The 11,933-nt window shown below is 46.2% G+C and overlaps 1 protein-coding gene across 2 annotated transcripts in view; it reads right to left on the bottom strand.

Annotated features, from left to right (window-relative positions):
- The window catches only part of LOC307106116 (MOB-like protein phocein), a 40,008-nt gene that overhangs the window by 27,650 nt on the left and 425 nt on the right, over positions 1–11,933 (bottom strand). Inside the window, exons 2-4 of one of the 2 annotated variants that reach the window (XM_079782229.1) lie at positions 11,305–11,469; positions 10,233–10,322; positions 9,965–10,136 (exon numbers count right to left, since the gene is read on the bottom strand). In XM_079782229.1, the coding sequence (XP_079638355.1) occupies positions 10,086–10,136; positions 10,233–10,322; positions 11,305–11,469 (306 nt within the window). In that variant the 3' untranslated portion in view covers positions 9,965–10,085. Of the gene's footprint in view, positions 1–9,964; positions 10,137–10,232; positions 10,323–11,304; positions 11,470–11,933 lie in introns of those variants that run through there. The other variant, XM_079782230.1, reaches the window with a different exon arrangement.

The following is an 11,933-nucleotide window of genomic DNA, read 5'->3' as shown; positions in this document are numbered from 1 at the left end:
AGGCCTCAGGAGAGGATCCCGAGAGAATGTGTATCACCTTCCCAGGTGTGCCCTTTCAGGATCACTGTTGATCACTGATTGGTCCACCCCAGGACAGGGGGTCATTAGTCAGTGCAGCTGGTCCTGACGTCAGCCATGGCATGGCTTATTTGGTTTTGCTGCTTTTCTGGGCCTGGAGCTGAAACACAGCTGAGGTCCAGATGTATTTGATGTGGGTCCAAATCCGGGGGCTTCATGCTGAGGGGCTATTTTCTGGCCTCCTTGTTGGTTCCCCCTCTAAGGGTCTAACCCACATGACTGGCAACATGGCAGGGAGGAAAGGTCCGGGGAGGGTCTGAACTGAATGACCAGTGATATGAAAGGTCAGGTCTAAACCACATGACCACCAATATGCTGGGAAAGAAAGGTTTTCCTGGAGACAAGGTCTTGTTTTCCCATGTTGCCCCTGGCACCCGGGGCTTTCCACCCTGGTGATCTTCTGTACTTGACCCATGCTCCTTGCTCTGCTCATGTCTAACTGCCTATCACATAGTAATACTAATATATTTAAAACTAGAGGCCCATTGCACGAATTTTGTGCACTGGGGGGGTGGGTCCTTTAGCCCGGCCTGTGTCCTCTTGCAGTCCAGGACCCCTCAAGGGATGTCCGACTGCCGGCTTAGGCTCGCTCCCTGCGGGGATCAGGCCTACACCAGCAGTCAGACATCCCTATCGCAGTCCGGGATCCCTCAGGGGATGTTGACCTGCTGGCTTAGGCCCACTCTCCGCAGGGATCGGGCCTACACCGGCAGTCAGACATCCCTCTCGCAGTCTGGGACCCCTCGCTCCTTACCGTTCGCTGCTCCTTCCTTAGTGCTGCTGCAGAGCCAGGAGAGGCTCCCGCTACCACCGCAGCGCTCGCCAGCCATGAGGCTGGCTTCTGGCAGAGCAGCGCTCCTCCTGTGGGAGTGCACTGACCACCAGGGGGCAGCTCCTGCATTGAGCGTCTGCCCCCTGGTGGTCAGTGCGCATCATAGCAACCAATCGTTTTGGTCGTTCCGCCATATTGGTCACTTAGGCTTTTATTATATAGACTAGAGGCCCAGTGCACAAATTCATGCACTGGTGGGGTCTGGCCAGCCTGGCCCCACTCGGGGCGGATTGGGGCTGGGCCTGTCGAGAGGAGGAGATGACAGGAAGTTAGCCAACCGGCCCGCCCCAATCAGGGCCGATCAGGGCAGACCGGGCTGGGGGAATTGGCTGCAGGTGATTGGCCAGCGGGCCCCGCCCCCAATTGGGGTTGGGGGGCTGATTTGGGGTGGGGATGGCCATGGGGAGGGGCTGTGGGTGGTTGCCCAGCCAGCCCGCCCCCAAATGGGGTTGGGGGTGCCGATCAGGGGCCAGTGGTCTGGGGAGGGGCCATAGGTGGTTGGCTGGCTGGCCCTGCCCATGATCGGGGTGGGGGGCCTATCTGGGGTGGGGCCAAGCAGGGGGAGGGGCTTCAGGAGGTTGGCCATCCGGCCCGCCCCCTATTGGGGTGGGGGGGTGATCAGGGGCGGGCCGATGGGGGGCGGGGCTGGCCGGGGGGAAGGGAGTGGGGCATTTGGCCAACCGGCGCTGACCCTGATCCAGGTGGGAGAGTCCAGTAGTGGGCAGTACTTACTAAAGGATACTTTTGAGAACAGAAACTGGGAAGAATGGGGAAAGAGCAGGTTTGAGCAGAGGAATAAGTAAAGCTGCAATGCTGGCCAGGGATCAGCCTCAGCGAACCACACAGAGAGCTCTTGGGTCAATGGGGAAAAAAGGAGACATATGTACCTGATCGGGCCGGTTCGCTGGCCACAGTGGGCGTCATAGCGACCGGTCGTTATGGTAATTACTGCATTATGGTTGCTGGCTTTTTATATATATAGATAAGTCAACAGTAAACCAATATATATATGGTGTCCCAAAAATGTATACACACTGAATAATTATAATGGCAGTTTCTATTAAAATACATTTCATTTTCAAAATTGAGCTATCAGCTGTTAAAGTGTGTATGCATTTTAGGGGGAATATATGTGAAACCCTGTCATGTGAAAACATGGATGAACCTTGAGCACACTGTGCTAAGTGAAAAAAGCCAATCATAAGTTAAATACTGCATGATTCCACTTACAGGAGGTCAGTATCTAAAATAGTCAAACTCTTGCCTGACTGGTGTGGCTCAGTGGTAGAGTGTCAACCTATGTACCAGGAGGTCACCGTTCCATTCCTGGTCAGGGCACATGCCTGGGTTGTGGGCTCAGTCCCCAGTGGGGGGTGTGCAGGAAGCAGCCAACCCATGATTCTCTCTCTCTCTCTCTCTCTCTTTTTACTGTTTTTTTTTTTTTGTTGAAATAAATCTTTATTGTTCAGATTATTACAATTGTTTCTCCTTTTTCCCCCCCACATCTCCCCATCACCCTCCCCCCCCATTGTCCTTATCCATAGGTGTATGATTTTTGTCCAGTCTCTTCCCATACCCCCCACACAGACACCCCTTTCCCCCTGAGAATTATCAATCCACTCCCATTCTATGCCTCTGATTCTATTATGTTCACCAGTTTATTCTGTTCCTCAGATTTTGAATTCATTTGATTTTTAGAATCACTTGTTGATAGATATTTGTTATTCATAGTTTTTATCTTTACTTTTTTCTTCTTTTTCCTCTATTTAAAGAATACCTTTCAGCATTTCATATAATACTGGTTTGGTGGTGATGAACTCCTTTAGCTTTTTCTTATCTGTGAAGCTCTTTATCTGCCCTTCAATTCTGAATGATAACTTTGCTGGGTAGAGTAGTCTTGGTTGTAGGTTCTTGCTATTCATCACTTTGAATATTTCTTGCCATTCCCGTCTGGCCTGCATAGTTTCTGTTGAGAAATCAGCTGACAGTCGTATGGGTGCTCCCTTGTAGGTAACTGTTTTTCTCTTGCTGCTTGTAAGATTCTCTCTTTGTCTTTTGCCCTTGGCATTTTAATTATGATGTGTCTTGGTGTGGTCCTCTTTGGATTTCTCTTGTTTGGGGTTCTGTGCACTTCCTGAACTTGTAAGTCTATTTCTTTCACCAGGTGGGGGAAGTTTTCTGTCATTATTTCTTCAAATAGGTTTTCAGTATCTTGCTCTCTCTCTTCTGGCACCCCAAAAATTCGGATATTGGTACGCTTAAAGCCATCCCGGAGGCTCCTTATGCTATCCTCACACTTTTGGATTCTTCTTTCTTTCCGCCTCTCTGGTTGGGTGTTTTTTTCTTCCTCATATTCCTGATCTTTGGTTTGACTCTTCGGGTGTGGTGGTCTACTCTGTATATTCTTTATTTCAGACAGTGTATGCATAATTTCTGACTGGTCCTTTTCCATTTTCTTGGTATTCTCATTAAGGTCCTTGAAGGTCTCTTCAAGTTTCTCAGCGGTTTTTAGAAGATTCTTGAGTAACCTTATAAATATGGTTCTGAACACTGTGTCGTCCATTAGTTTGCTTTCATCTATCTCTCCTACTTGTGACATACTTCAATGTCTCCACATTTTGGCTGCCTCCCTGTGTTGATGGAGTGGCTTTGTGTGGTCGGTGACCTATATGGGCCGGTAGCTCAGCTTCCCCAATCACCCTAGGTGGTCGCTCTTGGTACACCCCTTTGTGGGCTGAGTGGAAAGTCTTGGTGTAGTTAAAAGCCCTGATTGCTGTTGGTACACTGGGAGGAATTGACCTCCGGTCCAATTGGTTGTGAGGGCCTGCTGTGTCTATAACAGAAGAATTGCTGTGCTGGAGACACAGTAGGGCTTTGGTGCTCACTGAGTCTGCCTCTTGAATGTGTCCCTTATGAGAGTGGTTGAAATCTGGTGTCGTCCACACCGACAGAAAAGTCACTCTCACTCTCCGACTGATGGCCGAGAGTCCCGTAGGTGTCTGGGTCCCCCGCGTGTCCCCAGAAACTGGAGTTCAGAGTGGTTGGGATTGTTGGTATCACTGGCGGGAATTGATCTCCAAGCCAGTTGGCTGTGAGGATCAGCAGTGTCTCTGCTGGGAGAGCTTCTGTGCTCTGCTTGGATGGGGCGGAGTCTCAGGGTGGCGCAGACAAGCTTTGGTTTCCTGTCTGCTCCGCCCTAAGAGGGGCGGTTTCTCCGTGCCCGAATTAATGGCTGCGCCCCTCTGAGAGAAGGCAGCTTTCAAGCCTCTCCCGCTGCCTAACAGACCAGTTTCTCCCCAGCTGGGGCTGGATTTCAATGCAGACCGGAGGTTTTGTTTTTCTCCCGAACGAGAAATCCAGCCACTGGGAGGGCTGTGCTCAGCTTGGATGGGGCGGAGTCTCAGGGTGGCGCAGGCAAACTTGGTTTCCGTCCGCGCCGCCCTAAGAGGGCAGGTTTCTCCGTGCCCGAATCAATGGCTGCGCGCCTCTGAGAGAAGGCAGCTTTCGAGCCTCGTCTGCTGCCAAACAGACCAGTTTCTCCCCGACCGCAGCTGGATTTCAGTGCAGTCGGGAGGTTTTGTTTTTCTCCCAAACGAGAAAGCTAGCCATGCAGCGTCTGCTGCCCTCCCTCTCCGCGCGCTGCGAGCAAGCCTGCCGTGTATTCAGCCGCCCGCCCTTTCCGCGCTCACGGATCTCCGCACCTCCACAGCTCCTGAGGCTCAGCGTCCCCCTCTCTTTTTTTCTCTAGTTGTAGGTTTTCCACTCTGCCAGCTTTCCGGTGGTTCTGGACGGTGTGCGCTCTGTTTTCCAGTTGTAGTTTCAAAATTGTTGTGGTAGGCAACAGTTAGGTGTTTACCTTATGCTGCCATCTTGGTTTCCCCTTTTTACTGTTTTTTTTTAAAAAATTTTTTTTATTGATTTCAGAGAGTAAGTGTGAGGGAGAGAGAGAGAGATAGAAACATCAATGATGAGAGATAATCATTGACTGGCTGCCTCCTGCACGCCCCCTACTGGGGATCAAGCCTGCAACCCAGGCATGTGCCCTTGACCGGAATCAAACCTGGGACCTTTCAGTCCACAGGCTGACACTCTATCCATTGAGCCAAACCAGCTAGGGCCAATGATTCTCTCTCATCATTGATGTTTCTATTTCTCTCTCCCTCTCCCGTCCTCTCTGAAATCAATAAAAAATATATTTAAAAAAGAAAATAAAGTAGTCAAACTCGTAGAAGCAAATGGTAGAATGGTGGTTGCCAGAGAAAGGGGGAGAGGGAACAGAAAGTTAATTAACTGACATAATGTTTCAGTTAAGCAAGATGAAAAAGTTCTAGATATCTGTTGTTCAACAATGTGCCTATAATCAACAATATTACAGTTAAAAATCTATTGAGGGTAGTCCTGACCAGTTTTGCACAATGGTTACAGTGCCAGCCCTTGCACTGAAGAGTCTCGAATTCAATTCCTGGTCAAGGACAGGTGCCTGGGTTTCTGGTTCGCTTCCAATGCCCCGGTCAGGGGGCATGTGCGGGAGGCAACCAGTCGATGCATCTCTCTCACATCTATGCTTCTCTCTCTCTCTGTTCCTCCCTCTCTCCCTTCTGCTCTCTCTGAAAAGCAATGGAAAAATATCCTCTGGTGAGGAATTTTTTAAATCTATTGAGGGTAGATCTCATATTAAATGTTCTTGCCACAATGAAATAAAAAAATGAAAAAAAATCCTATTTCCCATTTTTTAAAATAAGATATTTTTTCTAACATATATTTTCTGAAACAATAGAAGAAAAACCCCATAATCTTAATAATGATAATACTTGTACAATAGAATAGTTCCCTGGGTAATTTTATTTTCAGTTTCCCTTTTTGTGTGTGTGTGTAGAATAGTGGAAGGCAGACAAACCTGAGTTCAATTCCCACCTATGACTTAAAACTTCTGTCACCTTGAACAAGTTCCTCTACTTCTCTGTACATCTTGCACCCATGAGGCAAAGAGGATCTGCCTTTTTAGGGTTGCTATGATTACAGTTGAGCAAGATGACATGTGAAGTGCTCGCACAAGTGCCTGGCAAATGCGCAAAAATTATATTATGGAAATTCCATTTCGAATTATACCTAGTTTGTTTACCTTTTACCATCATTATTATTTTTCTGTTGAACAAACAGAAACCTGATCCCATGCCCCCAGTGCCCTTATTTTTGGCCTTTCTCGTGTCACAATTTTTTTGCCTATTCCCAATATAAACTCAGCATAAAATTCTTTCTTTACCAATTCTGCTAAACAAGCACCACAGGCCTACTTCTGTGGTGCAAAAAAACCAAAACGAAAAAAAGTTTTTAAATTCTCTCATCCTTCTGATTTAGGTTATGAATAGAGCTCTGAAATGTTAAGTACACCAGGTTTGGATGAACCAAGATTTGGAAACTGTCATCTTAGATCTCAAAACTCTTTTATTTACTTGGGTCTTCAGAAAGCAACATTGGGGGAATCATGGGAAAGCCAGGGCCTTTGGCCTAGATTCCTAACTCTGCAAGTTACCAGCCCCATGGCCTTGAACAAGTTTCTTCATCTCTTCCCACTCAGCTATCTCACTGATAACAGAGCGAAACCGGAGCTTACAAGGTTAGGATCTGCAAAGCCCTTTATCTAGCTTTGCACGTAGGAAACTGATGACCCACTTAGGTGCTGTAAAAAGAGCTTTTAATCATAATTCTTGTACCTAAACAAAAGTTAACCCTCAGTATAACAAATGCCACGAAACGCCTTGCACATAAATGCAAATACCTACACTTACTACTTTACTGATAGGAGCAATATCAAAAGTTGAGACCATATTCCATGCCATTTACAACTTCCTTTAGATTTCAATTTTATAAGGAAAATATGGGACACAACTTTTTATTTATTTATTTATTTTTCGGGACACAACTTTTAAGACGTGATCAGACCAGTTTATAAGAAACTTAAATAAATTTGATCACCAATACAGAAATAGCTTGTAGCTGATTTTAGGGGGTGGTAATCAACTTGAGTAGGATTGTCTGGGTTCACATCTTAATTCTCCCTAGCTGCTATAGCTAAATCAAGCTATTTATCCAGTTCTGTGACTCAGTTTCCTATTTGTTAAATTCAACAAACTATGTATTAGATACCTACTAATTGCCAGACATTTACACACACACACACACACACACACACACACACACACACCCTTCCCATGCCACAGTGGTTACCACCAGGATTGAAATGTGTACCGAGTGCTTAGAATTAGCTGACAACAGTACCAAAGTCCATAGAGGATGAAGTTTTAGACAGTAGCAGCTGGAGGTTGACCACCTAAATCCAAATCCTGGCTTTGCCACTTCCTACTAGGTGATCTTGGCTATCACTTAACCCCTCTGTGCCTCACCTTCCTCATGGACAAGATGAGAGTGATAGTAGCCTAGCTCATGGGGTTGTTGAAAGATTAAACCAATTGATACATGCAAAGTACCTGCCACAGTAGCCAGAACCTAGAAAATGCTCCTGACGTGTTACCTGTAGTTTTTATCGCGCAGTGCCCATGCCGGCATACAGAAGGCACTCGGCCAGTGGTTGCTATTACACACCTTGCCTTGGATTTTTTTGGCCAAGTAAATTATGTGGTAGTATTAACCTTTTTCTTTTAGTCTTTATTGTTGAAAGTATTACATAGGTCCTCCTTTTTCCCCCATTAACCTCTTCCAGCCCGCTCTTGTTCTCCCCGCCCCCTCCTGTATTAACATTTAAAAACTGGAAATGTTCATTAAATTTTTCTAAATATAAAACTTAAAAATATGACCCTAGATCCCACAAATGAATTATAGTTCAATATAAGCTTGTTATGTATAGTTAGGTTGCTGGTTGACTATATATACACTAGAGGCCCGTTGCACAATATTCGTGCAAGAATAGGCCTTCCTTCCCCTGGCTTCACTCCCAGCCGCCCGGAAGTTGTCAAGTCCTCGCTTCTGTCCGATGCACCGCTCCTGTAGCTCCCTCCGCCGCCACCTCCCCCTTCCCCCCCATAGCAGGTGTCCTGTCCCTCCTGGCCACTCAGCACCTGCATAAGCAAATTAACCCGCCATCTTTGTTGGGTTAATTTGCATACTCACTGATTGGCTGTGGGTGTAGCAGAGGTACGGTCAATTTACATGTTTGTCTATTATTAGGTAAGATTATATATATATATATATATATATATATATATATATATATATATTTTTTTTTTTAGAGAGAGGGAAACATTGATTTGTTATTCCACTTATTTTTATATTCATTGGTTACTTCTTGTATGTACCCTGACCAGGGATTGAACCAGCAACCTTGGCATATAAGGACCATGGCTTGGTTTAACCAAGTGAGCTATCTGGCCAGAGCCTGTTGACTTTACTTTTAAAAAATGTTTCTTAGCCCTGGCTGGTTTGGCTCAGTGGATAGAGCATCAGCCTGCAGACCAAAAGGTCCCATGTCCGATTCCGGTCAAGGGCACATGCCTGGGGTTGCAGGCTTGGTCCCCAGTGCGGGGTGTGCAGGAGGCGGCCAATCGATGATTCTCCCTCATCATTGATGTTTCTCTCTCTCTCTCCCTTCCTCTCTGAAATCAATAAAAATATATTTTTAAAAAAATGTTTCTTAGACATTTTCATGGTTCAGCCTCTCCCAGGAGTGAAATTTTACACCACTCAGTCTGGAATCTGACCAACACTAGTGAGAGTGAGGGATGAAGTTCTTGACCTGGCCCATAAACGCCTCCTATATGCTTCTCTATGCAGTGGCGCCAACCGCCCCAGGACAGCTGGGCTCCTAGGTAGTCTGGAACCCTAAATGACTGTGTGGCAGTGCCCTCCGCAGCTCACCTCACTAGACCGTAACATTGTGAAAATACAAACGGAGGTACTTTTAGAGGTTGAAGCTGCCATCGCAGCGGAACTGCCTTACGTCTTACTCTTCAACCCTTTAGAACAGGGGTCCTCACACTTTTTAAACGGGGGGCCAGTTCACTGTCCCTCAGACCGTTGGAGGGCCGGACTATAGTTTAAAAAAAAAAACTATGAACAAATTCCTATGCACACTGCACATATCTTATTTTGAAGTAAAAAAACAAAACGGCAAAAATACCCGCATGTGGCCCGCGGGCCGTAGTTTGAGGACGCCTGCTTTAGAATGTTCCAAGTGGGGAAATTAATCTTTGTACTGGGCCCAAAGCAGATTTTATTCCAAACTGTTTGGAAAGCTACCAAAAAGCAGACATCATACCCCACTAACATTCTTTAGAATTAGCATCACTGTTAGCTTACCTGCACCTGCAGAAATTCCTTCCTTCTGTTCAACTGTTCACCTTCTTTTGGAACACCATTTGGGTTTGTCTGAATGAGTGTACAGCAACTTTGTGGACAGAATAGTGGTTCTATGGCAAATCTCACAGGGTGATCTGATCATAAATTCCTAACTGGGCAGGTCATGGTGGGTAGTCACAACCCAGGCATATAGTAGGAAAAAGGTTTATCTTTGCCTAAGCAAGCCCTGTCTTGTTTCTGTGCATCTAAATAGGTCCACACACCTTTGAAATGCTTCTTTTCAAACTCCCCTCTAAAGCCAACCACCCTCAACCTCAAGGCCAGCCTTAATTATTCTGTAATCCAATCCCCATCTTGCCTTCTCCCACCTGCACGTAATCTTCCTTACTCTCCAATGCATTAAAAAAACCTGCAAACCACCATTCTGGGAGTATTAACTCTTATAGGTTTGGATGTTTTTGTCAATGGATTCTGTTCTTTTGCATCTCAAGTAAGTGCCTATTGCCTCTCAAAGAAATGTAATGTAAATCCATGGCTTTGCATCAGTAGCAAATATTTATGCAGTAAGGCTAAATTCAATGTGAAAATTGAAGCCCTGTTTTCCAGAATTCTCTGCAGGTTACTTAAGAAAAAAAAAAAAGCATAAACTAGAGAACCCTAAAACCATTTATTTATATATTTTTATTTGGAAATGTTTATATCAGTACAGTGAAACTAAATTTTAAGAGACACTGGATGTCATCAGTTTGGATATCATTAGTTTATTATAAAAGAGACACGGAAATTATTTACATGATGAAAGATTTCAGAACTTCAATGGAATGGGCAGGTTCACATGATGCCAGTTCAATAGTGATTGATTTCAGTCTACATACTTTCCAAGAATGTCACCATCTCTAAATAAGAAATAGTCCTGCAAACGGAGAAACCATTAGTTAAGAAAAAAATAGCAAACGTGTAACTTTTTTAAATTACTAAGTTTTTAAGGAAACATATTAAGTTTACACACCTTGTCGTCTATAACTACTTTGGTGCCTCCATATTCTGGGAGGAGAACTTTATCTCCAACCTTCACGCTAACAGGCTGAACTTCTCCACCCTTAAGGAAATAAGGATATGCATTAGCAAAGCCATGGAGCTCACCGAACATTCACACCTAACTGTGGTTAATCAAATGTGCTCACTCAAACCAACTGTTGAAAAAGGACTTGGTAGTGAAGTGATATATCTACAACTGTAGTTTCTTCACGCCAAGTATCACTGGAGAGTTAGTTACATTTTGAAACAATGCCCACACGGTGGCTTAAACTAAAACCTGATTTCAGTGTAAAAGTTCAAGAAGTTACACAGGGAAAAAGCTAACTTGAGCTAATTTTTAAATGGGTAAATATTAACATAACCTATGGACCGTTTGAAATAAGCCAGTTTTTAAAACCATGTATATATACACGCTCATGTTTAAGTCAGCATTCAAAAATGTAAGAAAAATGTCCTGAGTTGGAACATACTGCTTTTGGGATTCAATTTCCTTTACTCAAAAACAGATCTGGAGAGAGGGACTGAAGCACAGGGCTTCCTATTCCTGGCTCCTTGCTAGAACTTTCTTGGAGGCAACTTGCAACAATGCAGTTCACATATTTGACCCCAAGGGCATGATTTGTGTGTTCTGGGTGACCCTTGGGGAGGCCTGAGATCTAAGCAGTTAACTGGAGGATTCCTGGAAGGAACAGTCCAACCTGTTCGTTTCACAGGTGAGCCAAGGAAGGCAAAAGGTGGTTAGTGGGTTAGGCAGGGCAATTTCACAGTTAGAGATGAGACCGATTCTCCAATAAAAGCCCTCCTTCAGCAATATGAAAGCATCATTTTGTTTTCATATTCTCGAACTCTCTACATAAAACGAGCAATCTCATTTTACAATCATTTTCATGAAAGGGCCAGATCAGACGTGACTGAACTAAGGAAACGACCCGAAAACAATACAAGCTACTTAAAAAGGCTACTTTTAATAACAACCAAGAATTAGTTTTTCCTTCCACTTCACATAAAAAAAAAAAAATAGTCCCAACTCGGCTCCCGCTTACCTTTCCTTTGGCGCCCGATCCAACAGCGACCACTGTGGCTTGCAATACTTTCCCCTGAGCCTTTTCTGGAAGCATGATGCCTCCTTTGGTGACGGTTTCCGCGGCGCTCCTCTCCACCAGCACGCGGTCGAAGAGGGGGAGGAACTTCCGAAAGGCCTGTCCTGCCTGGAGGGGGAGAAAGGCCGGATCTGAAACCACAGCGCGCCACGATGCTGTGCCCGGGCAAGGCCACGGCCAACGCGCCGCGTGGTCCCGGGGAGAGCGCAGGGAGCCCACAGCCTGTCCCGCTCTCCAGGCCCCGTCCACGCCCCATCCCCTCTGCAGGGTCACCAGCCGGACCAGCTCTAAAAGGCAACCTCCGTTTGCTCCAAGGTCAAATGTGTCCCTCCCCGGCTCAGGACATCTTGCAGCAGACACTGAGGTCCACCTCGCCGCCCAGGCCATGCTTTCTGCCCGACACTGCCCATCGGCGCAGGCCCTGCAGGGGAGAGCGGGTGGGCGGCCGCGCGGCCGTCCCGGCTCCCGCCCCCCACGCCCCACGCCCCACGCCCGCGGCACACGCGCGTGCAAAGAGCCCTGGGCGGAGGGAAAGGTCGGGGGGCCCGGCGACCCCAGGTTCCGGGCAGGTG

This window comes from Cnephaeus nilssonii (genome assembly GCF_951640355.1).
Source record: "Cnephaeus nilssonii genome assembly, chromosome: 10".
Classification (NCBI taxonomy): Eukaryota; Metazoa; Chordata; class Mammalia; order Chiroptera; family Vespertilionidae; genus Cnephaeus; species Cnephaeus nilssonii.
This window is presented reverse-complemented; position numbering and strand designations above follow the sequence as displayed.